The sequence below is a fragment of the Taeniopygia guttata genome, chromosome Z (genome assembly GCF_048771995.1).
Source record: "Taeniopygia guttata chromosome Z, bTaeGut7.mat, whole genome shotgun sequence".
Taxonomy (NCBI): Eukaryota; Metazoa; Chordata; class Aves; order Passeriformes; family Estrildidae; genus Taeniopygia; species Taeniopygia guttata.
Window position 1 is genome coordinate 5,003,721 of NC_133063.1, and position 27,694 is coordinate 5,031,414.

The following is a 27,694-nucleotide window of genomic DNA, read 5'->3' on the forward strand; positions in this document are numbered from 1 at the left end:
CGCTCCAGCGCAGTTTCCCCAGGACTCCCGGTGTGTCTGTACCGCTCCAGCCCAGTTTCCCCATGGCTCCCAGTGTGTCTGTACCACTCCAGCCCAGTTTCCCCATGGCTCCCAGTGTGTCTGTACCGCTCCAGCGCAGTTTCCCCAGGGTTCCCAGTGTGTCTGTACCGCTCCAGCCCGGTTTCCCCAGGGTTCCCGGTGTGTCTGTACCACTCCAGCCCGGTTTCCCCTCAGCTCCCCTCGCCCCTCCCGCCGCCCTTCCCGCCGGACCGCCCTCCCCGTCACGTGCCGGGAGCGCGCTCCGGGTGCACGATGATGGTGGCGGCGGCGCCCGGCGGCGGCGGGTAGAAAATGGCGGATTTCGAGGAGCTGCGGGTGAGGAGGAAGGAGGGAGAGAGGTGGCGGCGGGAGCAAGATGTCGGTGCTGGGGGGTCCGCGCCGTCTCCTCGGGGTGACGGGGAGGGAGGGAAGGAGCGGGCCCGCCCCGACTTCCCGGGGGTCGACGGGTTCTGCCTGGGGAGACCCTCCCTGTCAGTGCCCGGCTCCCCGTCCCCGCCGCGCGGGCTGTGCTGCCGCTGCCGCCGGGGGGGTTCTTCTCTCTCCTCCCGACATTTTAAAATCCATCTCGGCGCTACCGAGCGGCCCCAGGGCTCGGACGGCTCCTGCTGGGCCCCGCGCTCCGTGCGGCTCTAGGGAGGGGGGTGAATAACCACCGCTGTTAAAAATGCTGATAGATGTGGAATCTCTGGAAATCCGTGGACCGCTTTCCAGCCGGGAAAGCTGTGCTTGCCTAGCGTGAAACCCAGTGCCGCTTTTCAGACTTTTTTTCTTCGGTTCATTATCTTTCATATTGTCGTGGTGGACTCTGTGTAGCAGATTTGTCGGCTTGGGTGTGTGCGTGCGTGTCCTTTCATTTTGTTTAGGTGTGTACACAAAGAACTGACTGCACAGTCGGTGCTTTTCCTCCTATTTCCTGAACAATCCGCTCTTAACCTTTGTGTGGAAGGAGGAGGTTGTCTTCAGCAGCGTCCACAGCTGCAGGAGTGGAATTCTTGGTGAGAATTCTGCGTGCAGGCCGCTTCCCCCGACCTGGACTTTGTTAAAGGAGGGATTAAAGCGGGTTATATAGGAGTTACTATGAGCTGGGTTTTAGTGGCGAGGAAGAGCTGGTGTTGGTGTCACCAGTGGGAAACGTGCTGCAATGGCCACAGAATTTCCCATGCTGAGGCTTCTTCCAGCACTAATACTGGTAGTGCAACTGAGGAGATCACTTACAAAAACATAGTGGAAAGAAAGAACTGTATTTCTTTGTCTGAAGACAGCAGTGCTCTGTCTCAGTTTTAGGTTTAGGAATTGTTGGTTTATTTTTTTCTGCATGAGCCTTGTGCTGTTGGGGTTTTTTTCCCCCCTTGGATTGTGTTTACACATTTTTTTTTGCTCGGTGTCCTCACCCATTCTCAGCCCTCATTCCAAGGTGTCTCAAAGGGTTTGGCTGAAGCCCCTGTGTAAACTTTGTGCCAGTGGTGACTCTTCTTTTATCTCTTCCTCTCCAGTCTTGAGGTGGAGTTGTGATCTGTTTCTCCCGGAACACTATCATTGGTTTTCTAGATATCCATAAGTATTGATAGTTTCCCTCTGGGCATTAGGTTCCTGAATACATTGACAAGAAACTGAGGTGCATGGATAGATGTAATGCAGGAAGTATGGAGGGAAAAGGAAGCTGTGTTTCAGGCCGACTGCAGAGCTGCCCTTTCATCATTCAAGAGATGCCCCTAGTTAAAAAAAAAAAAATCTAAAGACATATCTGTTGATATTCCCATTCATCTTATTTGTAAACTGGAGTGCTTGTGAGATGAATCCGTTAGCCTGTAGCTTCTTTAAATGTTCAGTATCCGTCTCATAATAATTCATGGACTGTTGTGGGAAAGCTCTAGGTAATTTTTGGAAGAGAATGTAATTGTCTGCCTCATGTCTGCAAGGCCATGGCTGAATTTTTCCTTTTTTCTTTTCACATTTGAGGATGTATTTGAATGTGTCTGCTTGAATACCAGATAGTTGGTTTTGAGGCTGAAGTTTTTTTTCAGACTACCAAATCTTCCTGCTTTTGACCAAAAATGAGAGAGATTCCCCCACCCCTGGTAGATTTTGTGAATTGACCTTTAGGTGTGATCTGAAATGGCTGCCTTATAGATTAACTGACTGAATGTTTTTATGGCAGTATTGTTTGCTGCTCTCTTGATGATTGCAGTTTCCTGTAGTATATAATCTCTACCTGCTATATAAAAGACCACTTGGGCCATTTTGAGAGCGGAATTTATTTTAGTAATTTGTTAAAGACTGTCTAAAGGCAGGAGATCAGAGTCCTCTCTTAAACACTGTTTCTTGAGGGAAGCAAGCAGGCACAGCATTTTTTTTTTTTTTTCAGGGCAAAGGAACATTTTAATATTTGTTAGGACTATCCCTGGCATCTTCTGGATCTTCCCAGTAAAAGTTCTGTGGAGTTGGGACTCCAGGGTTATAACTGAGAGGCTGTAGTGAAAGGAGCCAGACTTCAAGAAACCTGCTGTTACATCAGGCCTTTTGGAAACCTTCAGTTTTGTTAAAGGATTTGCTACTTTTCAAGATACTGGTGAAAATGTCTGGTCTAAGGCTTACTCTTCCAGACCATGTGATTAAGATTTTATTAGCTAGTAGTGTTTATTGATTTCTGTAGATTACTGGTTTCTGGAGTATTAGGGAGTGGCTGAGAATATGTTTTGCCTTTCAGGGGAGCACAACGGTGTCTAGTTATAGTTCGTTTTGAGATGCCATTTCCAGAGCTGCTGTTCACATATGTGTTTTTAAACCTGGCTCGTACCATTATCCATAATCCCCTCTCCAGAGCAGCCCAGTAGATGATGAAGGAATTACTCAGGCACAGGTGGATGTGGAAGAGAATCATCAGTCTCATCAGTCTGGTGTGGAGGCCAGAGATGACGAGTAGACACATTTTTTAATAGAATTGGCCCAGAAATGGGGAATTACAGCTCCTTCTGAGAGCCATCTGTGAGGCAACAATTCCAGCTCCCAACAGATTCTGAACTCACCAAGATTTAGCTTGAAGCTTGTTGAATATCAACAAAATACTGCAGATAAGAGGATCAGTTACATATTATTATTTCATATTCTTGGGTCCCCTGTGTTTCTGCTGGCGTCCTGACTCTAAAATGGAAACAAATAATGTGGAGTCCACACAGTCTTTGAAACAGATCTCTAGTTTAGGTGACAGCATCAGTCTTGTAGTTCATGTTTAGTCACGTTTTGAAGTAGTTTGTTAGTGTCATCTTTGTGGGGCAAAAAAGAAGTCTCTTTATATGCAAATGGCTCTGCTTGTGCCAAAACTCATCTGTGACACTTGTGATCAGTTTCATAGCCATTGTGGAAAAGAACTTATTTGGTTGAGAAGAGATGGAGACGTGCTAATATATCCTTTCTGGTGCAAGAGATTGCACAAAATTTACTGGGAAATCATGTTTACAAATGCTGGAAGTAGGTTCCACTTTTACTTTTTGCTCTTTCACACCTAATCGTGAGGTCACATGATTCAAATGGGAGGAGAAATGTTGTTTGGATGCCATATTAAAATACAGAATTTGAAGTCTCATTCTTTTATACTTAGGCTCTCTTGTTAATACCAGCCTTGGTGCCTTTCCACTTCACTTGCTTTATTTTTCCAGTCTGGAAGAACAGTGTAAGTGACCGCCTCACATTTACCAGGTGAAGCAGTGCTTAGTATTAAATTGCTAACAGGAAAATGCTGAGAGCAGTTTTCATGTGTCCTCCCCAAGGTCATTGACAAATACTGTTTTATTTTATCTGTGTTAATATAATTTTATTGTCTGTGCTGACCAGTGTATGTTTTTGATGTAGAAATCAAGTTCCACATCATGATCTGGGCTAAACTTAAGATGGTGAACAGAATAGATATGAGAAGTTGCTGTTGGTGCTGTCATGATCCTTAGGCTGCAGTTAAATTGAGTGTATTAAATAACATAAATGCTGATAAAATAGTACTAATAGCCTACGATAATGTGCTGTTGCCTTGTATCTGCACAAAATTCCTATGTGCTCCATAGGTTCACAGTCACTGTTCTAGATCGTTGAGGTTTACTGAGATGCCTTGAAAGTTTGTTTATGTAAAATCATTAACAATTAACTGTTTGTGCTGAGATACGGTATTTGGGAGAGGAAGAAGATAATGAGCTTTTAGGTACTCTAAAAAAGGAGCTGCAATGAAATGGCCAAGCTTTGTTTTGAATGTCTTAAATATTTGTGTTTGTTTAACTTAGGATTTTTGTTACTAAGTGCATGCAACTTTGGAGCTGATTCTTAATTAAGAAGGCTAGAGTCTGTGCAGAGGAAAATCTCCATTATACTGAGGATCTGGTGGTTGTGAGTTGTATTGACTATGGTTTTCTTTAAAGCTGCTTTTGCTGTCATGTACTACTGACACAGATTTCAAAAATGGCATCTTAATTTTTCCTTGTGACTTGCATTTCTTTATCTATGGTTATATCAGTTTGAGAAAACATTTCCACTCAGCAGAGAGGTCTTCAACCATCCCAGGACACAGGTTGTTTTTCCTTACCATCATTACCCATTTCTAGCCTGCTGTAAGTCATCATGGGCACAAATCTGCTGCAGAAGATGTCACAAATGTACTACTTTGCTGAATGTCCATGAAAGGGCTTAAAGTCAGGAGTGAGGATTTGTGGAACCTGTCCTTGGCGTGTCTCTTTGTACAGAGCATTCAGACAGTGTGGGGATTGTCTGGAAGCCAGTGGGGCTGGAGCAGAGCTCTTAGGGGCAGGCTGACCACTAGTTCTGAGTAGGCTGGATTGCTTCTGCAGTGCAAGTGTCCAGTGCTTGCCTTAAAGGCACAATTGCTGCTGCTTATTGTAGGCATACATCAAGAATGAAACTAATTTAACAGTCATTTTCAGTTACCTTCCACTGAAATAAATAAATATAAAAAGAGAGAGAGCCATGTAGGGTGACTGTTAATATTGCAGGGAAGTGTGAAGAATCACACAGCTCTTGTTTGGAGAGATGTTTGATCCCTTTCCTTTGCTTTGAAACATGCCTGCCCCTTACTTTCAGTGGCATGTCAGCATTTCCTGGGCTCTTTAACATCATCATGCCAGGGAAATTAATGCCATTCCAGATACACCTACGGCTTAATGCTTTAGAACAGTGCTTCTGCTGATGAATCATGGTTGCTAAAGTTTAACTCTGAGAAACAAAAAAGCCTATGAAGCTTCTTATAACCTTTAAGTATGAATTTCAGGGGGAAAAATATTTCTGGAATATAAAAGTGCTTGAATTACCCAGTCTGATTTCCTTAGCGTTCTGTCAAAGTGCTTTGTGTTCATGGAGTAATGTTAAAACTAAAATGGCTTTGGTTTTGTGTTAAAAAAGCTTTTTCTATTCGGCTGTGCAGCTGTAAAGAACTTCTCTTAACAGAAAATGTCATGTACATGACACAACTTGAATGTCTAATTGTAATTGAGTGATGTGAAAAGCATATTAATAATGAGGCTGCAGTCTTCCGCAATATGTTGAAAAACCAAAAGAAAGGAACTTGATAAGGGTTTGTTGGAGGCAGTGTCTGCCTTGCATTATGATTATAAATGTTCTCACACCTACATCCCCATAAGAGTTTATTGATTATAATGAATGTCCACTCTGTATTTGTAAACAGAGTAGGAAGATAAGTACAGAATCATAGGTGTGGTTTGGGTGAAACCTTAAAGCTTCACTGACATGGACAGGGACACCTTCTAATGTCCCAGGCTGCTCCAAGCCCCATCCAGCCTGGCCTTGGACACTCCCAGGGATCCAGGGGCAGCCACAGCTGCTCTGGGCACCCTGTGCCAGGGCCTGCCAGAGGGAGGGAGCAGTGCCCCCACAATATCCCATCCATCCCTGCCCTCTGGCAGGCAGAAGCTATTCCCTGTGTCCTGTCCCTCCATGCCTTGTCCCAAGTCCTTCCTCAGCTCTGCTGGAGCCCCCTTAGGCACTGGCAGATGTGTTTTCATACACATGTTCGTTGTTGCCTTAAAGGGAAAGTAGAAACAGGTTTAGAGGGAAAGTGTTGTAAAAGCTATTGTTTAGATACTCCTGTAAACCTCTCTTTTTGCAAGTGTTCTTTCTAAAGCCTGTGTAAGATTTTTACATTGGTGGACAAACAGTATATATTTTCATACTTGCAAGCATTTTTCATGGAGGTGTTAATTTAAAATTTTGATGACTATGGTATTGAAGCCAGGCTATGTCTTCTAGTAAAATGAAATCCGTCTTGTAACAAAGTGCTAGTTTGTGAATTTTTTTTGTATGAAATGTTAGCTGTGTTGAGGCGTGACTGACTGCACATTTCACCTTGATTAACTTGAAGGAACACACAGAAGGCAGCAGGCAGGGTAGTAGACAGTATTTTGCAATACATGCTGTTTCCATAATCTCCATGTAAAGGATTATTTTACACATTTGCATTGTGATTATGGAATCCAGCATCATGCTTACTGGCTACATCTGAAATAAAGAAGCTGGCATTGCTATCAAGCTTATGCAGTTATCTACAGAACCATGCAACATGAAGATTTTGTAAATTCATGAATACTACTATTATCTTTTCACACAGATTCTCTTTTCTGTCATAAACTGTTACTTTATTCCAAGCCATTTTTTGTGAATGTTGAAACACTTTCTTTTAATCACTCTGTTTGACTGAGTGCAAGGAAAAGTAGAAGGGGAATGCCAGGTAGAAACTAACATTCTCCATCTTGTATTGTTTTGTTGTTGAGGGAAGTTGCTGGGATGAAATTAAGGTGACATCTGCTGTTGGCCTCTTCAGAAGTTTGGGTGAGCCACTCAGTAGCTCCCATGACTTTTTGCTGGCTGCTGTGTCCATGGTGCATTTATAGACAGGGTGTTGGGGGAAGCTCAGCAGTGGTGGGACAGCTCTGTCCTGGGGACAGCTCTGGACCCTCAGGAGAGAGACACTGAGGGGCTGGAGCGTGTCCAGGGCAGGGAACGGAGCTGGGAAGGGGCTGAGCCCCAGGAGTGGCTGAAGGACCAGAGTGGGGGCCGGGGTGTAGGACTCTCAGGCAGCAAGAGATGGGACAAGACAGAATGGCTTCAAGTTGTTCTAGAGGAGTTCTAGATTTGCTACTGGGAAAAAATTCTTGACCAAGGCTGTTGTCCCACCCTGCACAAGTTGTTCCAGGCAGTGGAGGAGTCCTCGCCCTGGGAGAGATTTGAAAGTCATGTGGATGTGGCATTTAGAGACATGGATTAGTGGTGGCCTTGGTACTGCTGGAGCAATGGTTGGTCTTCATTGTCTTGGAGGTCTTTTCTAACCTAAACGATTCTGTGATTTTAAGTTCAGTTTTGATCTGAAATAATTCACTGGTCTTACTGCCAAAACAATTTTCACAGTATTAAAAAGAGAATAGGGAACACGCCATGGACAGAGGGAGGATTTTGACTTTTCTTGGTGACTGACTCAATGTTTGGGCAAAAAACTGTGTTAAAACTTCAGCTGAGATCAGATCTGTGTCAGAACACAAGTGTTAGCTCTGTGTAGTAACGTCTTGGAAGGTAAAGTCCAAACAACTGTGTTTTGAATTGTGTCCCTTTTGAAATCAATGCCAAAAGCTTTAGTAAGAGTCCAGATGCACTTCTGAACTGTTGGTAAAAATACATATGATCCCACATGTCCACTATTTCATAGCTTCTGTTAGCACCTTCATTCCTTGAGTCTGGAGTTGTCATGCTGCAGGAGCACAGATTGAAGGCAGGTCTTCTTTCACCTTTAAAAACTTTACCTCCTTGCTATGGTGAAAGAGTCTCCCAGAAATTGGAAGGAAGTTGGCTAGAAGTATTCTGGACAACTTTATACCTCTGGAATGTAGGTTTAAAGTGCTCACAAAACTGTGAGATGATGCATCCATGCAAGTTAATTCTTAGAAGCAGTGAGGCACAAGATTGTTTCCTTTTGTATAGTGGCCTTTTTTTTTTTTTTTTTAAATTTCTGTTTTCAGAAACAGTAGGATTCTAATTTTTTCAACTTCACAGTTCAATCTTCAGTCTTCCAAAACTAACCTTAAAACCAAGTAAATAGTATTATTTGTTTTGAAGATATCTTCGTGACTCTTGATACAAGAATGTGATCTGAAAAGGAGAGGAGGTTCTTTGTGGCATTTGAAGAATCAATTATGTTGTTTGTGTATCATACTGTATGCCACAGTTTACAGTAGATAATGTAGCTTTTAAGAACTGTCCTCCTTGCTGTGCATATCTTTCAGCAATGAAATATGCCTATCTCTCTTTATGCTTGCCTTTAACAGTGTCCAAAATAAAGGGAGTTTCACAATAAACTATTCAGAAAATAAAAAATAAAATAAGGACATGCTTAAAGTGTGTTGGGAGACAGGTGATAATACTGATTCACTTGGTTTTTTTTGTTTGGTATTTTGTTCCACAAAGTGAGACAGATTCTTTGTGGTACAGCTTGTGCTTGTGAATTTAAGATTTTGTTGTTACTATTGTTTGAGCATGGAAACAAATCTTTCATGGGCAAACTCAACCTGCATCCTGAACACTTTGTTTCTTCATTTTAAACTAACTGTACGTTTGTGTTCTGTGAAGGTGTGGGCAGCACCCATAACCAAGTGACAAGTTGTCAGATTAGATGGTGAAAGATGCCGCATCATACTCCTGAAAAGGCCTCCTTGGGGTGCTGTTGGCTCACCTGTGCTTTCCTCTCTTTCTTTTTTAGAATATGGTATCAAGTTTTCGTGTTTCTGAACTGCAAGTGCTGCTGGGATTTGCTGGACGTAATAAAAGTGGGCGCAAACATGACCTCCTGATGAGGGCACTGCACTTACTGAAGAGCGGCTGCAGCCCAGCAGTTCAGATCAAAATCCGAGAACTCTATAGGCGTCGGTACCCAAGGACGATTGAGGGGCTGTCGGATTTATCGGCTATAAAACCTGCAGCATTCAACTTGGACAGCAGTTCCTCTCCAGTCGAGCCTGACTTGGCTGTCGCGGGCATTCACCCGCTCCCTTCCACTTCAGTCACGCCCCAGTCTCCATCCTCACCTGTCAGTTCCGTGCTCCTCCAAGACACTAAGCCCCACTTTGAGATGCAGCAGCCATCCCCTCCGATTCCGCCTGTTCATCCTGATGTTCAGCTGAAAAGCTTACCTTTCTACGATGTGCTCGACGTGCTCATTAAACCCACGAGTCTAGGTAAGTGTTTAATACCTCTGCAGCTTGCTTAACTCATTAAATAAGCTTTGCTTCTGACAATACTGAGCCCAGTGGGTTTTTGCAGCTGAGACAAATGGAAACTCCTTTCCTTTTATGTCTTTTCCTTTTCTTTACCATTTTCCCCAAAAGTGCAAAACCACACTTGAGAAAATAGAGTTTTCTGTTATAAAAGTCATATGATTAAACATTTTTCTCTTTTGAATATTAAGAAGAAGAGTAGGGTTTTTCAGTTGGAAGGTACCTACTATGATCTTCCAACTGTCTGACCAAAAGTTAGAGAATGATAGTTATGGACATTATCCAGATTCCTCTTAAGCACTGACAGCATTGACTGCTTTTCCTTGAGCTTTGTTGTGCTGTTTGGCCACCCTCTTAGTAACAAAATGTTTCCTAATACCTAGTCTGAACCTCCACTTTTTTGGCTGAAAGACTTGGACCTGAAGTTTCTGCCTAGTGCAAATGAGGAACATTTTGTCAGGAGTAGTAGAGAAGGGATTTCAGAGTCAGTAATTTACAATTTGCAGCAGGGTAAAAAGAACAAGTTCATTGTTTTGCTGCTTCACCCTTATCTCACTTGCAACAATTCTGCAGGCTCTGAGATCTGGCACTGAAATAGATACTTTGTGCTGTGATCTTCAGTGTTGTGCTCAGAGTGGTGAAGTTTCTCAGCCTGAAAGTTGTTGCAATACTGTGTGTTATAATATGGAGTGGACATTGTCTTCCAGATAACCTGAAATCATGTTTATCTTGCCAAGTGCCTCAGTATTGAATATTTTTTAATTATTTGGAGCTACATCTTCTGCCTTGAAATTCAGTCTGGCTTAAATTACATGGCAAAAAATGTTCTGTAACTATTTAGTAATATTTTTATAAAATAGTTTGCATCCTCTTAAGCAGTTTCATTTTTTAACTGATCATGAAGTCTTTTAGGCTGTGACTCGTAACTCAGTGAGGGATGACTGATCTTCTGCCATCCTCCTGTACCTAAAACTTTACCAACAAACTTTACCAGAAAACTTTACCAACAAACAGTAATTACAGCTAAGTCAGAGAGCTAGGAGTATAGTCCACCTCATTGCTTCATGCTTGAGAAGGGATGAGTGTGGTATTCCTTTGCAATAATATGAGAGCACAAGTGTAAGTGTGGGGTTTAGTTTTAACCCACACCAAATTAAGTAATAAAATACTTCCACTGACTTTTTTACATGTGTTCAAGTAGTAGTCTTAAATATCAAATGTGCTCTGTGGTGTGTGTGTGCATACATACACACTGTATTTGCTTGGAATTGCTTGAGGTACTTGGTGGGTGTTTGCTCCACCTGGCTTCCATTTCATGTTTGCCTCCTTTTTATGTGTTTTTTTATTTTCTGGGTGTAGGAACCATTTCCACTCAATGTCACAGTGCACAAGACAGTCCAGCTCTTCCAAATTTGCTTGTTTAGTTGTGCTATTTTTGCATTTGTCCTCCATGCTACTTATTTTAAATTGGACATGCATAATCTGCCTTTATTTCAGGTCAAAACTTTTAACTTCTCTTCAATTTTAAAGGAAGTTGGAAAGTGACATATGTCTACTGTGGCCTTTACATAGAAAAATATTGCCAATTCCAATCACTGACAGACAAGTTATATTCTGGTGTGAACATTGTATTTATTTATGTTTTTATCAGATGCCACTAAAGGGTAACTCCAGACATGAAGTCTAGCTGGCTTTTCTGGCTTGAAGGGTCCGTCCCTTCCTCCCCAAAGATTTCGTTACCTGTAGCTGTTTGTGAATTTTCCAGCTATCCATTAATAATTTCTGGTGCACATGTTCTTCCTGTGGTACCTTACTGTAGTTGTTGGCATCTCTGTGGCATTTCTGTGTAAGATATCCAGTGAAATATTTTGTTGTGTATTTGTTTGAACCTTCCTCCTTTGGGAGAAAGGATTGTAACACAGTTTGCCAAGCTGCTTTAGTACTGAAGTGTGATGTGATATCAAACCGTCTGAAGGTAATTTAATGAAAGATTCGTTCCATTGCTTTTTTTGTTAGCAGTTATATGCAGTTCAACCACCATTCGAGTGAGTTAATTCCTTGTTCCAGACATAAACTGCAGATCCTGTTTTAATCAATGGCTTTATCACCATGGTTCAACCTCTTTTGTGTCTTTTTTCTTCTTCTAGTACAGAGCAGTATTCAGAGGTTCCAGGAGAAGTTTTTTATCTTTGCTTTAACACCTCAGCAGGTCAGAGAAATCTGTATTTCCAGGTAAGAAGTAAGAATGTGGTATGGTGTAGGTAAATTTCTACAGAATTTCAGGAGAAAGTGTGAGGCTTTCATTCACCATATGCATCACTTACTCTGCAGATGCAGAGTGATAATCCTCACTGAAGTTACTCTTGAGTTTATATCTGTTCTATTTCCTTCAGGAACAACTGTGCACAGAATTTGTGTGCATTTTACGAAAATCATACTCATGTTAAAGAATTAGCAATTACTCAGTTCCAAATAAGTGTTGCTGTTCAGAGACGTGCAAAGCTTCCCCACATTTCTCTTGGCTGCAGGAATGGAAGCCTGCTTTTCTTTTTTTCCCAGGGTTGATGTTGTAAACTATGAAAATTCATAGGTGCTTTTTCATCCCTGGCAGCATCCTACTTTATTGTTGCTATGAACTTTTGATGGAAGATGCTGATCCTGAAGCCCTGTGTAACTTGGGAGAAGTTAAACAGAAATGTCACTTGTAAGGTGTTCATAGCTCAATAAAACAAAAACAAGGGCAAAGTTTAATGACGCTGGGGCAGGTGTGTCAGTTGTTTCTCTGTATGGCTGCAATATGAGTCCTGCTAAGTGGGTACTTCTCTTTTTCTTTGTCTTTGTCACAGGGACTTTTTGCCTGGAGGCAGGAGAGATTACACAGTCCAAGTTCAGCTAAGGTACGTTTTGTGTAGTGTTGTCTGAAAACTTAAGTGGCTGATGGATGTTCATGGGGACACCTGAAAATGATGCTTTCTCTTTCTATGGATACAGGCTATGCCTAGCAGAGACAAGCTGCCCTCAAGAGGATAATTATCCTAATAGTTTGTGCATTAAAGTAAATGGGAAGCTGTTCCCATTGCCTGTAAGTATGTATGTATGTATTTGTGGTCTCTTGGTGACTTGTGGAGTGTGTATGTGTTTTTCTGTAGTGTTAGCTTGCCAAAACAGTCAAGCTGTTTGTTATCACTCAGATTTCTCTAATGTTAGGTATGGAGTTTGTACATTTGCTGTGTGAGATAGCCATCATTTCTGTTAATCATATTACAGCCACAGCACTAACTAGATGTGATTAAGCCCCCTACAGCAAACTTCCTCTTTTGCTGGTAACATAACTAAATAATTCAAAAACAATCTGCTGTCTGCATGGAGAATCCTCCTCACAGGTGCTCAGACTGAGTTTATTTGAGGGTGGTAGCCCTTGCTGTGTGAGCTGCTTGTATTTGTGAGAGGCTTGAGTTCCTTCTTGTTCGGAGGAAATGGCATCAGCATCTTGTGTGCTGCTTGTGCAGTGCTCTGCATCTGTCTGGTTAGGGCACCATTGTTGTGGGGATGAAGGACAGACGTGTTTTAGGGTTCCTTGCACATTGCTGATACTGTAACAGAACACTGTTGGCAGTCACATTTCAGAGCATAGTCACAGGGTTATCTGGAGGCTTGGGTATAGACAGAAAGGGAAAAGCTTTCTCATTCTCAAAATACCTCTGGAATGGGTTTCTCTCTTTTTTCTTTCAATAGAACAGAGAGAAGCTCTTGCACCTTGCACAGCCCACTCAGAAATACTTCTTGAGGCTATAAAGTGTGGTAAAAGTCATGGAACAGAGGGTTTTTTCAGTAGTGGGTTTGCAAAGATACCATGTGGAGAGAGAAGGTGTGAAATCTCTTTTTCACTTTTTCAGATTGTTTTTAACCACCTTGGTGTATCAGACATACCGTCCTGTACCTTCCCTCCTCCCCTATGCAACGCTGACTGCTTTTTTTTTTTTTTTTTTTTTGCCTCTACTCAGTTGAAATGAGACTCCTTAGATTCTCTTCCTCCTACTTCAGTGTTCAGATTATAAATGGTTTCTTTCTCACATTTTCTGGTCATTGCTTTCTGCAAATGCTGGTTACATTGTGTGTGATAACTTTGAGGGTTTTCTCTCCTGCAGATTGTCTTTCAGCAACCAATGACAAAGAATTCAGTCTGATGTTACCTTTTGGACATCAGTGTCAGCTGATTCTCAATCTTGTTCATATAGGTTACACCCTGCTGTGCTCTCCATTTTGTGCACAAGGTGTCACAGTTGTAGGAAAAGCTACTACTAATCTTGGATTATTACTTTGCTTTAGGCTTAAATCCTCTAGGCTCTTCCTGCACATGGTAAGATGATTTTTTAATCTGTTCAGCTGAACCTTAGGTGGGAAAGTGAATAAATCACTATTGTCTTGGCAACTTCCCCTCTTCATTCACTGTGAGCTGAATGACAAATAGTCTCAGTCTGAGCGCTTCTGCAGACTTTTTTTTTGTTCATTTGGTCTCTCTCTGCATCATCTGGCACTTCCTTTCTGTTGCAGGAAGTGTAAGGTAACTTCTTTGCTTCAAAGACCACTGTTTTCCATTTCCAGTAGTGTTAGGTAATTAACCAATGATGCCAGCTTCAAAAGTGAGCTTCTGTCTTTGCCTGGTAGGACAGTTCATGCCTCTGCAGAAGTCTGTAAATTACTCTTGGTCATCTCCTTCCTTGCAATCCTTACCAGAAGCTTCTGAGAAACGCTGCCTGTGTGCCAATACTGTACCAGGTTCTGCTAATGTTATCATCATGTTTCCTTGTATACTGCATCTGTGTCACTGGGAAAAGCCAGATAAATGAGTAGTTAGGCTTTCTCCTGATGAATTTCCTTGCTGTGGCAGATGATACCTGCCTTGAGTAGTGTGGTTCTTTGAAGAACCATGGAAGACTTCAAGGCCCCAATAATATTGGCAGTTTCTTGTCACCAGAGTTGGCAGCCTGCCTAAACAGTGCCAGGCCAAGCTGGTTGGGAGGCAAGCAGAATGCTTCTAAAAGGACAGGAAGGGAAGGTTCCAAATTGTTGTAGGAGTATGAGGGTGAGCCTGTTCTCAAGAATAGGCTCTGTGGAAGAAAAGACTAAAAAGCTTCACTGAAACAAAGCATGTGCACTGCAGAGTCTCTCTCCGGAAAAAAAATGGGAAATGTAAGAGAACTTGCATTCACTCTCTTCTGAAATAATTCTATATTTTAAATGTGAAATTATCACCAGTTCCCATATGTCTGCTGCCTCTGTGTTCTGGAATAAAGCCCTTGTGGCATACTGGGCTAGTGAGTAGAAGAGGCTGTTTATATATTTTTTTTAATTATTATTGTTTTTATTTCCAGACTTGGCATCTTTCAAAGTAACTCCTTTGCCAAGCACTAGGTTGTGAATGTGTGTGTATTTCTCTGGCTAAAGAAATACTTTTTTTTCTCAGCATATCCTTTCTCAGTAATTTTTTTGGGTTGGAAGACAGTGCTGGAAATGCATCAATAAGGTCTGTGCAAGAGGCCAAGCTGCATCTTGCTGGCATCCTTCAGGTGCAGCATGAGTTTGAGATGAGTGGCTTCAGGCTGTGGCTGTGAGCTCAGAGCAGGGATTCTCAGAGTGGCTCTGACAGACTGGTTTGTTGTCATCATGACAGATGCAGGGCGAGAGGAATAAGCTACAGGCTTATTGCGTGACGAGGGTGTTGGAACAGGATGATCTTTAAGGTGACTTCCAACCCAAACCATTTTGATTCCATAATCTCTTAAATACAGCTGGTACTCCATGTGCAGTCCTCCTTCAGGGCCTTGGCAGAGGACAGGTGACACCTGTTGCTAATGGGGCCAGAGTAGTTGATACGAGGCAAAGAAGTCACAGAGGGGATGTGGAGCTCTTGGAACAAGGTGTAATTGTTTCTTAATCAGTGAAGTGTTTTCAGTGTATGAGACACTGAGTTAAGTCTTCATTACTTACTCTGTTTGTCACTAAGGCTATGACCTTGTGATGTTTCACTCTGTTCCAGTAGGGCATAGTGAGAAAGAGGACAGAACTTCCACATGACCTTTTACTCTTCCAGTGAACTACCAGGACCCAAACTGTGTTCTCTTTCACTTTTCCAGCCATTCTGTAAAACCCTTTTAAAACAGCAAATGCATTATAACTGTGTTTGAGTTTGGTGATCTACTGTTTAGAACTAACAAGTACATGTCAGCAGTTTCAGTGCACTGGGGTGTCTGGGTAACACATTCATTGTCCTTTTTTCCACAGGGATATGCTCCACCACCAAAAAATGGAATTGAACAGAAGCGACCTGGGCGTCCCTTGAATATCACATCTCTAGTCAGGCTGTCATCAGCAGTGCCAAACCAGATTTCCATCTCCTGGGCTTCTGAAATTGGAAAGGTAACCTGCATTTTCTGTAGGATGTAGGAAGTCATCTAAATAAGCTATCTGAGCATTCCCGTTCCCTTCCTGCCTGATGTGGCTGGCAAATGTCTTTTGTTACGTGGCTGAACTTATTGTCAGTGCCAGGAAACAAAGTTTGCTCTAGAAGTGTGGTAGTTTTCAGTAACACATGTGGGATTTACATACAGATGGAAAGATTTTCTTACAAGGTTCACATTCAAAAGTCTCCTTTTAGAGTTTGCCTGAAATGCATGTCAAAAATAACAAACTTTTTGTGGTATGAATAATAAATGCCCTTGTAGATTTATTAAGGAAAGAAAAGGAGAGTACAAGGAATTTTTTACTTCAACCTAGGTTTAAAAAACTGTTGCAGCACCCTTTCAGCTGCTAGCAAGTCAGGAACTATTTCTTCCTTATCTGTGACTGTTCGTGGGAATTCTGGATGCAGTTATCAAAGTAGTTTTCTCTACGAGGTTTAATTCAAAATCAAATTCTCTGGACTAAAAATACCACAAATTTCAAAGAGACTCCAGTATAAGCGTTTATATTAAAATTTTAGGAAGAAATTGGATTGAAAGGTAATGTTCAAAAAATAAATTAAGGGTCAGTATTGACATCAAAGGAGGATTTTCTAGAACAGGGATGGAGACAAAGATCTGAGCCATTGCTTCCCAGTCAAAGCACAGAATCTTAAAATGGCTCCAGTCCTGTGTGTGGTCTTGGCCTCTCATGCTCAGGCCTGCTAGCTTTCCTCCCTGTATGCCAAAATATACTCTGATGGAAGCAGATGACTTGGAATGCTTGGACATCCTCCCTTTGGCCTGAGAGGTGAAGCGAGTTCTGTGGTTTAGTGCTGGTGCCAGAATTTGCTGCTTTTCATCCTCAAAGTGACCAGGTGTCACATAAGGGCTTGTTGGCATGGACTGGGCTGATACTGGAGGGCTGCTGAGCCAAAGGGGCATAAACCCCTCGCTGCTGGGCAGACCTGAGCCTGTAGAATCCTCTCTGTAAGGCAACAAGTGGCCATTCTTTAAGGAAAAAAACCAAAAATCTGGGTTTCTTAGTGCTTTCATGTGCAATTAGAATGCTTTATCTGCTGCTCTAGGTAAGAGCTGGTTTTCCTATAGGTGGTGAAGGAGGAGCAGGGCTGGAGGAGTTTTTTGAAGTTCCTGTGTAGTACCCAGGCAGTGCAGGAGCCATAGGAAGATCTCTGGCAGGCAGTGGAAATAAGAGGTCACAGGTTGTTCTTGTTACATGGATGAAACCATTATTATCCTGCAGCACTGGGGCTTGCAGACTTTTCATTAGTGACCTAGAAGAGGGAGTGAACAGTGAACAAAAGAAGCTGACAAGTGGTGTGAGTTAGGGAGGAGTAGAAAATGCTGGGGAACAGGGCCAGGCTCAGTGGAACGGACATGGTGTAACAAGGCTGGGCTTAGAAGTACAGAACAAGCCAAAGAAAAGGTACAAAGAAAATGGGGCAGCTCCATACCATCTGAAGCTGTTGTTTATACCATAAAGACCATTTATCTTTTGTCAAGCGATTCTTTGAGCTCCCCACTGACACTGGAAAGAAGAGGAAGATTAAGGAGAGAAAATGTAAGAAATTCTTAAAAGACCACATGTATGAAAAGTGTTGCATATGATCTTTCCAGGAGAAGAGCTCAGATTGTCTCCTGGTTGTGAAATTACCTCTTAGTTCAGCCATAACTGGAGTCAGATAATTAGACCTGATTGGCCAGAGAATTCTGGCAGAATGTTGGACCTCCACAGAATTGAAGTTGTCTGTCAGTGCTCTTAATAATGATTAAGCAAAAAGTCACATTTTTGTTTTTACTGTATGCTACAACTTGTGTAAATAGTCATCTATTGTCATAGCGAGAGTACAATATGAAATCAACAGTTAATCTTTAATTCTTCTTTTTGTAGAATTACTCCATGTCTGTGTATCTGGTTCGCCAGCTCACCTCAGCTATGCTTTTGCAGAGGTTAAAAATGAAAGGTATCAGAAATCCTGATCATTCCAGAGCTCTAAGTAAGTAATTAACTTGCCTGTCCGTACGTTTGGAGGGTGGTTATTGGCTCTTTAAAACTAGAATTGGTAATACAGAAGATATTTGCTGTATTTTGAGAATAAAGTCTATGCCTAGGATTTCACAGGTTCCTTTGGCTGTTGGTGAGGCATCACACTCTTTTTCAGTGAGGATTTTTAGGGAGCATACCCAGAGATCCCATCTGAAATGTGGTTTTGGGAATGCCACAAGCCCTTACTACGCTGGGCTATGAGGTGCAGCTAGATGTCCTGAGTTCTCTTCACATGTACCTCACTCACACATAATGGTTTATTTATCTCTTGACATGTTGGGTTGTGTTTGCTCTGTGTGGTTTTACTGCATCTGCAGTCAAACAACATCTGATGTGATGCAGGTTGCCCATTGCTGATCAGTAATGAAACTGTTGTTGTATATGAACTAGTTTCCTAGATTAATTTTTTTAGATAGCTGAAAGAAAGGTGTATGTGCTACTGAAACAAGGTTAGCATTTGAAATAATGACCTCTATGTATAACTTCTTTATTTATTTTAATAGTTAAAGAAAAACTAACTGCAGATCCTGATAGTGAGATTGCCACAACCAGTCTGCGGGTGTCTCTGATGTGTCCTGTAAGTATGGCTGGAAATTTCCTGGTAACATTCATATTTTCATCTGTACTGCAGAACTGGGCTGCTTTTCAAAGGCCTTGCTATAGAAACCTCACTTGTTTTATATTTTATTAGCAAGCTAAGATAAAGTAGTGGGGAGAAGCAGCAGTAACCCAGCTGTGGTTTAGGACTGTGGGTGCCTCAGCTGTGATGCACTGAGTCAAGCTGCTGCTTGTGTACAGTGAGGCCTGTAGAAGGATAATTCTCCTATATTGACGTGCTGAGGCTAATCAGGCAGGCTGACAGAATAATTAAAGAATGGAATGATAATTAAAACCTCTTATCTCCTCATCGTGGTGGCTTTGCCTATACTGCAGATACAGAAGCAAACAGAAAAACAGGTGATCACCTTATAACAAGGTAATGCTGCCTTGGGGGTTCTCTTGTCAGGAAGAAATTGGTCATTCTGAGATTAATAAGTACCTGGAGCTCAGGAAAACACCTGAAATACTGGATTAAAAGAAAATTACAGAAGTGGTTACTTCAGTTGATTGTTTAATTAAAATGAAATCCTGCAAATAACATTGTTTAAGGTTCATTAGAAGTATTTCTGACTGTTGGCAGTGTGGTGAAGCCTTGGAGCAGGGTTTTAATTTTTCCATTAGGAGCTCTGTGTGGGTGCTGTGATGGGGTGGATTTACTTGCAGCACCCTTAGCCCCAGGCACTTCTGTAGTGAGCAGGAAGAGTTGTTTCACCAAGTGCCTCTGGATTAATTGTTAACCATTCAGGCCTGTTTCTCTGTCTTCTTTTCTGACACCCTTTAAATGCATCTCCTGCAGCTGGGAAAAATGAGACTGACAATCCCATGCAGGGCTGTGACTTGCACACACCTGCAATGTTTCGATGCTGCTCTTTATCTTCAAATGAATGAAAAGAAGCCTACCTGGATCTGCCCTGTCTGTGACAAAAAGGCAGCTTATGAGAGCCTCATACTAGATGGGTAAGAGACTGGCTTTGCAGATTATACAGTTACTTAAATTTTCCATTATGTACTCAGTATCTACTTTTGTGACTTGAGGTTTAGCCATTTCATACTATTTTTTGTCAAAATACTTCAGACTGGAGGAACCATTAGACTCCATTAGTTTCTCTTCCCATAATGTACATTTATCTCCTAACTGCACCATCAAATTCCTGAGTCTGAGTGTATTTCCTCTGGAGAAATATAAATGCAACATAAAAGGACAGGTCTTTCTTTTACATGTCTCTATCCCTAAAAGGTGTTAACTTCAAAATGTAACTTCTAACTCACACCAATTGTCTAACTTGGTTCAAGGGGTGATGGATTCTGCTTCAGTATGGAAATCTGCATTGCAGTAGTGTTGGAGTGAGTTATGGTGGATGGGTTGGGATTATCTTATTTTCTGATACCTGCAAAGGCTGTAATTACAGGCTTTCAGGTAAAGAGGAACTAGGGGGAAAGGAGACACAGTGGGTAGAAGGTGATCATAATTATCTTTCTATCTGTGTCTCCTTTTCACTTAGAATAAAAATGTCACTTAGAATCAAAAATGAAACTTTATTTTTTCAGCCTCTTTATGGAAATCCTTAATGAATGTTCTGATGTGGATGAGATCAAATTCCAGGAGGATGGCTCCTGGTGCCCCATGAGGCCAAAGAAGGAAGCTGTGAAAGTGTCAAGCCCACAGTGCACCAAAATTGAAAGTACGTACATCTGGGTACTCGTTGCAAACCAGCACAAAGTTTTGGAGACTTAGTTGTAGCTTGGATAATGTGTGTGGATGTTGGTGTTTGTTTTGTGGAGGGCTTACTACTACTAACCCTCTTATACTTTAAGCTAGAAAAGAAAGGGTTGTATCTCTAAGAGTGCATTTTGGTCTTTGTCTTTGCTCTTTATAATAGCAGTTAAGAAACTTAAAAGTTGCTTTTATTTACATCCTTAAAATGATAAGTGAAAACAAAAGTTTGTTCTTTGATAGTCTCAATGTAACACAGAAAGGTCATAAAGCAGGTACTGGGGCAAAATATTTTTTGTAATGGCCAGGAAGGTGATCTAGTGTACAGGATCTGGGTTCCTGGTTCTCTTGCAAATAGAAACTGCTGATATCACCAGCTTTTGGAGAACAATGTTGTTTTATTTTCTTGTTCAGGTTCCAGTGTTGTTAGCAAACCATGTTCCGTGACAGTGGCCAGTGAGGTAAACAAGAAGGTTGATGTTATCGATTTGACAGTAGAAAGCTCTTCTGATGAAGAAGAAGATCCACCAGCCAAAAGGAAGTGCATATTTATGTCTGAAATACACGGGAGCCCAACCAAAGGGTTTGTTAATTTTAAAGTTAGTTGTTATTTTGTAATGTCTCAGCTAAACTGATCTGTAGAGTAATGTAATCCAGTAGAGTAATTGGAATCCAGCTCTGCACTTGCTGAAGAGAATGTCTAGGCCTCTCCTGTAGAAGGTTGTATTGATGCAGTAACTTTGTACAGGGAAAATCTATTAAATAGATTTTTACCTCACAAAGAACTTTTTTTTTTTCCCCGCTGACTGTTGCTGTGTTTTCAGGGACATTTCTCCATAGGAAAGGAACCTGACTAAGCTAGTGGGCAGTGTTCTTCTGAGAAAGTAGATTATGCCAAGTGGAGGAACTTCATGCATTCTTGCTGAGTTAGTGTCATCTTAAAGGCTTTTCTCTTGCTGTCTGCTATATCCTCTATCTAATCTGCTCTGGTGCCCCGGGAATGAGACTGTGTTGTGTGTTTCATCCATCCTGTCAGTCTTGGAAGGAAGCCACTTTGCTGTTTTGAATCAAGATGAGCTTTTCCTCCGTCTCTCTGTTAAACCCTGGAATGTCTTGGATGCTGTTGTTGGCTGTGGTCATCAGTCAGTCCTGCACCTTGATTAGCACAACCAATGAATTCCCAAGTCCTCTGGCAACTCCTCCATCTTTGTAGTCAGGCCTGACTTTGGCACCAGGCTTGACCAGCTTCTCTGCTGCTGTGCCACCTTCTGTCTGTCCTGATGGCTGCACCTCAGCTCGGGTGCTGCTTGTGGCTCCCATGTTTCTGCTCTTGGCCCGTGGGGCACCCCAGACCTGCAGGGAGTGAGGGCCACTGCTCAGGCTCACCAGCACTCACTGCTCCAAGCTCAGCTTTTAGTAATGGCTCATCAGTTAGTGTTGCTGCCTGCATGAGGGGTGTGTGTGTGTCTCTGTGTAGTGGCTTATGACCTGTACTAAAATAATAATAATAAACCAAATCCCCTTCTGTTTTGAAGGTTCCCCTTCTGTTTCAGAAGTAATGAGCAGGTGTGGTGAGTCTCTAGTCCACAGGAATGTCTGTGTGGTCCTTGGTGAGCAAGTAGTTGGTTATCTTCAACCACTTTGAGCAGTGATACTGCGATGCTGTTGCTTTTTTTGTGAGGATTGTGGAGGAGTCCTTCTGCAAGAGACTCTTCCTCACTTTTACAAGAAAGTGTAGCTACAAATACATCGCTTAATGAAGTTTCAGAAGGCACCAAGACTTCCTTCTGTGCTACTGTGTTTTAGATGGCTACCTGCAACTGTAATTGTAGGAGGACTGACTTCTTTTCTCTTTATGACCCATGTATTTTCCTTGATTTTTGGGTATGGATATGGCATATTTTCATCTTTCAAATTCAGATCAAAGCCAGGCTTTTGGGGTTTAGCTCCTTTAAACAGTGTTGTCTGAATGCTGGCTTTGGGAAAACGAGGGTGTCTTCTTAGAGGAAGCAACAATGTAGGCTGATGTATGAGAGGTGCCTGAGAAGTGAGGGTCTGAAATCCAAGGTTCTGACATCAGAAGCAGGTTAACAGTAGGAGTGTGGGAAGGAAGATGAGTGGATAACACTTAAGGCTGGAAGGAGCGGTGCAGAGCATCTGGAAGCAGAATTCTGTGTGTTTGCACCTGCTTGGAGCTCATGATGTGTTTTATGCGTGTGGCTGGTGCCTGGGCACCTGTGGCGGTGTTTGTAACAATGCTGTCAAGAGGTCAGGCAGCATGAGGGGAAGCAGAAGGGTTGTAACATGCTCCACTGGAGGCTGTGAGTAAAAACAGGCTTATATTTAATTCCCACCTGTGTAATCTCTGTCATCCTGTGGGGCAGGATAATGGTCAGTTGTGCCCTTGGTGTAATAGGTGGGCACTGAGCAGCAGTTCCGTGGAGAAATCAAATGGAACACTCTCATCCTGGCTCTGGTCACCTTCACATCCCTCTGGGTGCTCACAGACACTCATTGGTCTTTGACTGTTGCCAATGACTCCAGCACTGTACTTTGTTTTAATGCCAGCTTGCTCTTATGTCACAGCTGCTGTTGAGAACCGAGATACGGTCATGTATTGTGAAGACTGTTATGAAAAAGGAAATTAGAGTGGAGTACTGTGTAGTGAGTAGCCACGCTTGTAGTTGTGTTGTTGCACGGTGACTTGTGACTGAGAGTGCACAGCAGTGCCTGGTTTCCCTTGTGCAACTAACAGCCAGGTTGTTTGTAATTTCCCGTGCTGTTTGAAACAGGGTTCTCATGTATCAGCCATCTACTGCCAGAGTGCCCAGCGTGACGACGGTCGATGCTGCTGCTATTCCTCCTTCATTAACAGACTACCCAGTACCATTCCATCACCCACCAATATCCAGTATTTCATCAGACTTGCCAGGTAGGTGCTGGGTGTTTTTCATGTATGTTCTGACAGCAGTATTAATTTATGGGGTGGGTAGAAATTGGAAGAATTTATTAACTCTTTGGTTTTGGCTTTTTTTTTTTTTAATGGAACAAGTCTATATGCAGTATGGCACTGATGTGATGTCTAGACAAGCCTAGTATAGGCTGTCTGCCCATTTTCAGATTGCATTTTGCAGCAGTGATGTGAAAAGCACTGCTTTTGGGGTACAAACTGGCACGTGAGCACGCACAGCAGCCAGAAACTGCTCTTGCGGTGCTCGGCCAGACTTTGTGTAAACATCCTGTAGTTACGTGTTGTAGATGTGAGGGAGAGTAGTTGCTTGTTTTAGTTACTAGAGCTGTGAGGGTGCTAACTCATCCCAGCCCTCAGTGTACTTACTCTGCTAGCTGATTGTAGTGGTGCTCTGTCTAGACTGTATGAAAAAGGTTAAGGTGAGCTACAATCTGTGAGCTGACCTCTATTGACTTTCTTTACCTAGACATACCCTAAATGCCTATGATGTATTCTTCAACACTGCTGCTAAATATCAGACAAAAGGTGGGGATACTGATTGTTTTCTATCCTGGCTCCTTGAAAAGAACACTGTGTATAGGGACTCTGGGGGTTCTCTTGGCCGGCTGTAACAAACCCAGAGCCCAGGAAGTGGTGACTTGTGGTGACAGGTGTCACTTTGGCCTCCTGTACTTCCCTTTCCCTGCTCCATTGCCTGTCTCCATTCCTCCCCTGCAACATCTCTGGGTTTTTTCCTCTTCTTTCAGCACCAGTTTGGCAATGAGATGGATATCATTCCCCTTGTTTCTCTGTCCATTTTGGCTCCCTTACTGCTCCCTCCCTCCACTTCTCCCTTGTTAAGAAATCAGTAGTCTTCCCAAATTGGATGGGAGAATAAGCTGAGAGAATGGAAGTCTAGAGCTGCTGTTCAGCTCTTACCAACCAAGTTCTAGAACTTGTACAGACAAAAGAAGCTGTCAGTTCTGTAAATGCAACTGACCTTTAAAATCTCCTTCAAAATTTTTCTCTAATAGAGAAGAGGAGAGATTTCACGGGCCAGAAGAGATTTGGAGGTGAGGGGAGAGGGAGGGAGTATATCATTTCTTTCTGTTGACATAGCAAACACAAGGCCAATATTTAGGAAAAAAAAAAAAGTGGTAATTTCTCATTGGTTTCATAATTCTAAACATCTTGCCTTAAATGCTTACACGCAAATGGTGTTTAAGATGGACACTAGTTGTGACTGCTCTAAGAGGATATACATTGAACTACTTGTAGTTTCCTCTTCTTCATTCCTTTTATTTGTCTAGACACAAAACGGGGATGATATTAGAAATGTTTCCTTATTGGCTGCCCGTGGGTGGAGGAAGAGACCTGCTGCTTGTTTTTGGACTTGTGCATGTTGTGACTTTACTTCATTCCAGCATCTTTAATGTGATGACACTCTTCATGTCCCAGTTTGGCCAAGTCAGGTACAATATGCAGTGAAACTTGCATTAATGAACCAACAGCTCCAAATGGCAACCTCCATCTAAGCAACCACATTGAACCACCCTGCAGTATTCAGTGAATAATACATCATTATGTCATCCTCATTATTAGAAAGAGCCACATGTACTAGATAATTCGTTTTGCTGCTGCCTGAAGTAGTCGTTGAGAGTGGTGTCACAGTGGTATATTCCATTTAGAAACTCTGTATGAATTGCAAAATCTATTCTACAACCACAAAAAAAAAAAAAAATCCTTAAATTTGTTGTGTGTGAATAAATTAGAGACTTGACTATTTATCATCCTTCTCTTCTTCCTAGGTCTGGATGTTCTTTCGCTATTCCCAGTTGATTCACAGGTATGTTTCTGATCTGTTATGGGGTTAATTTCCAAGTCTGACTTTTTTGACATTGTGCTCCAGTAATTATCAGGGTGTCATTATCCAAACTGTGTTTGCAGTTCACTTGCTTAGACCTAGCAGCAGTCTAGGAACACCTAGCAAGAACTGGTAATGAAGATGCATTAAACAGGATTCAGTTTTGCCTTTCTATGATGAACCCAGGCCTGGAAACTCATTCTTTACTGACAGTTTGCCTTTTTAGAGTAAATATGTGCTCAGCACTAACTTGAATATACCCAGAGTGTATTTGAGGCCCAGGCATAGGCTGCACAGAGCAGCTGTGGCTGCCCCATCCCTGGAATTATCCAGGTTGGACAGAGCTTGGAGCAGCCTAGGGTAGTGGAAGGGGCAGGGGATGGAATGAGATGAGCTTTAGGGTTCTTCCAACCCAAACCATTCTGGAGAACAAAAAGGGGAGGGTGAGGGAGGAGGTTCATGGCTGCCATCCCCGTTTGGTCACCGATCTGCAGAACTGCGGTTCTCGCCGTGGTCCCGCTTGGAACACGTCTGGTGCTTGTTGTGTGGGGAAGATGTATCTTCAGAGCGTACATTTCTCTGGTGCAGTTAGTCTCTTCACTCTTCGTTGTTTGTTTCAAGCAGTACTGTCCTCCTATGTTTTTGGATAGTCTCACCTCAACCTTAACAAGCAGCACGCCTGGCAGCATCATCACCTCCACCAGCCACCACGAGAGCAGCACGCACGTTAGCTCCTCGGGCCGGGCCGAGGCCGGCGTCATCACCAGCAGCGGCGGCGCGCCCGACATCATCTCCCTGGACTGACCCTCGGGGCAGCACGGGACCCACAGGCATTGCACACAGCTGCTGCTGCTGCTCCTCCTTCCCCCCACCCCGGAATTCCAGCACCTCGGAGCTCACGCTGATATTTATTGAAAGGATTTGCCTCCTGGGAGAGTGGGGTGAATTTCGCTGATGCTCGGAAGAGAAGCGATAGGATGACTTTTGGTTGGGTTTTTTTTCTTTCTCCTGCTCGTTGAATAGCTGGTGTAGAAAAGGCCCTTTTGAGAATACGTGTTCAAGCTTTTTGTTTGTTCTGGGGATACTGACTTTCTGTTGTGTGGATTCCATAAGTGCTTTTTGATTTTGTTGTAAAACACAGCAATAATGTAAAAACAAATGAGTTTGTTTTTTTTTTTTTGATAAAGAAAAGCACTTACTCGCTCTAGGACAGCAGTTAGAAAAAAGTGCAAAAGTGTAGGAATTAGTGAATTTGTAATATTTTCACTGGGGCCTGTAATAAACTTCATTAAGAGAATGAAGCTTTGAAATAGCCATGACGTGTTTAATGTCTTGTTCCCCACATCCCCCATTAAGGGGACATAGTGGAAGCCACTATAAATGGAGTTGTTGGGGGTTTTTTTGCCTAGATTCATGTTCACAAATGCAACAAGAACCTAAGCTGTGACCTCTTTCCTTTTATGTTTTTTTTGAGCTAGGAAGGGGACAGACTATCTATGCAAACCCTGCATCACACAGTCTCTGTGCTGCCGTGTTACAACTGGGACACCTTGCCACCACCAAAAACTCCCAGCATACAGCTGAATGCACAGCTGCATTCTGTGGTAGCTGTAAGAAGAATAAATAGGAAAGAGTTTCTCCAGTGCAGGAGTGTTTTCTAGGATTTCCTGATTATGGTTTATGTCTCTTCAGCACCTGCTGTATTCCATGTGGACTGTGAGGGAGGCTTGGCTTTTTAGGAAACAGAAGCCATAGCTGCACAGTGTCCCCACCTAATTTTGAATTGTGTGTTCAGGGCTTAATGATGCTTTGCCCCACATTTCCTGGCCTCCTGATTGTTGCTTTTCTACTTCAAAGGGAACAACTCCCCCCTGTTTATTCCTCTAATGACTGTGCTGCTTTGTTAGTGTGTATGCAGTGTCTGCCCACACACACCTGGGGATAACCTCAGCAGTACTGTATATGGAAGAGGTTACAGACTAGGAAAACCAAGTCATTTCCATAGAGCTGGAATAATGATATTGTCTATGTATGCTGAAATAACAGCTTTTTCAAGTGTTGCGTTTCTTTTAAGTAACTGTATTTGAGATTATTTCTTCCCTAATGACCAGATCTTAACTTTTTTTGCTAATTTCATGTTCCTTTTTTCTTACCTCTTTAGTTGGATGTCTGGTGCTTTTTGCCTTCCAGTACTGTTACAGTATTTGAACCAAGTACATGGATGAAATATATTGAAACAGGATGTTTTGTAATTTTTGTCTGCCCTGTATCCCTACCTTTAATGCTGCATTACTGTTCCTTATTGCCTTTTTTGTATGATATTTCATGCAGTCCTGTGTTCACATGTTGGTCTTAATAGTGCCCCAATCTTTCTTTTCTTTTTTCTTATCAGTTTAATATTTTGTACCTGTTAAGGATCAGTTGTTAGCACGATTTATTTCCAATAAAACCATGCTTGTTATGAAGTTTTTCTTGATGGCCTGCAGCAGATCAGTGCTTTCTGCATCACCATTGCACGTCGACTTGACCTGTAAGTAGAGTGTGGAAAGAGGTTCCAAGAGTAATTCTGAATAAAAGATTTAAAACTGGTCTCTGCTGAAAATGCTGTTTGTGCTCTTAATGTCAAACTCGAGTGTGGCTGAGGGGATGAGAGCATCTCACATGTACATCAGAGAAGTGAGGTAAGGACAGGTGTCCGTCCTTAGGATGTGCTCTAAACATTCAGG

General features: G+C 42.4%; 1 protein-coding gene across 7 annotated transcripts; it reads left to right on the forward strand.

The window, feature by feature from the left end:
* Positions 1-235: 235 nt before the first annotated feature.
* On the forward strand, positions 236-27,570 carry PIAS2 (protein inhibitor of activated STAT 2). 7 transcript variants are annotated; one of them, XR_012052752.1, is made up of 15 exons: positions 236-375; positions 8,819-9,293; positions 11,480-11,564; positions 12,179-12,229; positions 12,324-12,414; positions 15,618-15,752; positions 17,685-17,790; positions 18,344-18,417; positions 19,237-19,397; positions 19,989-20,122; positions 20,569-20,737; positions 22,947-23,086; positions 23,592-23,650; positions 24,913-24,950; positions 25,593-27,570. XR_012052752.1 is itself a non-coding variant. In XM_072921738.1 (14 exons), exons 1-14 carry the CDS (start codon positions 352-354, stop codon positions 25,770-25,772), a joined length of 1,863 nt encoding a protein of 620 aa, XP_072777839.1. In that variant the 5' UTR covers positions 236-351; the 3' UTR covers positions 25,773-27,570. The 7 variants fall into 7 exon arrangements, 3 of the variants coding, with proteins under 3 accessions (XP_072777839.1, XP_072777840.1, XP_072777838.1); XR_012052751.1 differs by lacking the exon at positions 23,592-23,650 and adding an exon at positions 24,415-24,576 and having other exon boundaries at positions 25,593-25,894; XR_012052753.1 differs by having other exon boundaries at positions 25,619-25,718.
* The last annotated feature ends 124 nt before the right edge of the window (positions 27,571-27,694 follow it).

Excerpts from the sequence above, each read along its gene's own strand:
- PIAS2 (XM_072921737.1), top strand. The coding sequence starts at position 352 with ATGGCGGATTTCGAGGAGCTGCGG. Across the intron at positions 12,415-15,617 it reads GGAAGCTGTTCCCATTGCCT|GGATATGCTCCACCACCAAA; the intron begins GTAAGTATGTAT and ends TTTTTTCCACAG. Across the intron at positions 20,738-22,946 it reads CACGGGAGCCCAACCAAAGG|GGTTCTCATGTATCAGCCAT; the intron begins GTTTGTTAATTT and ends TGTTTGAAACAG.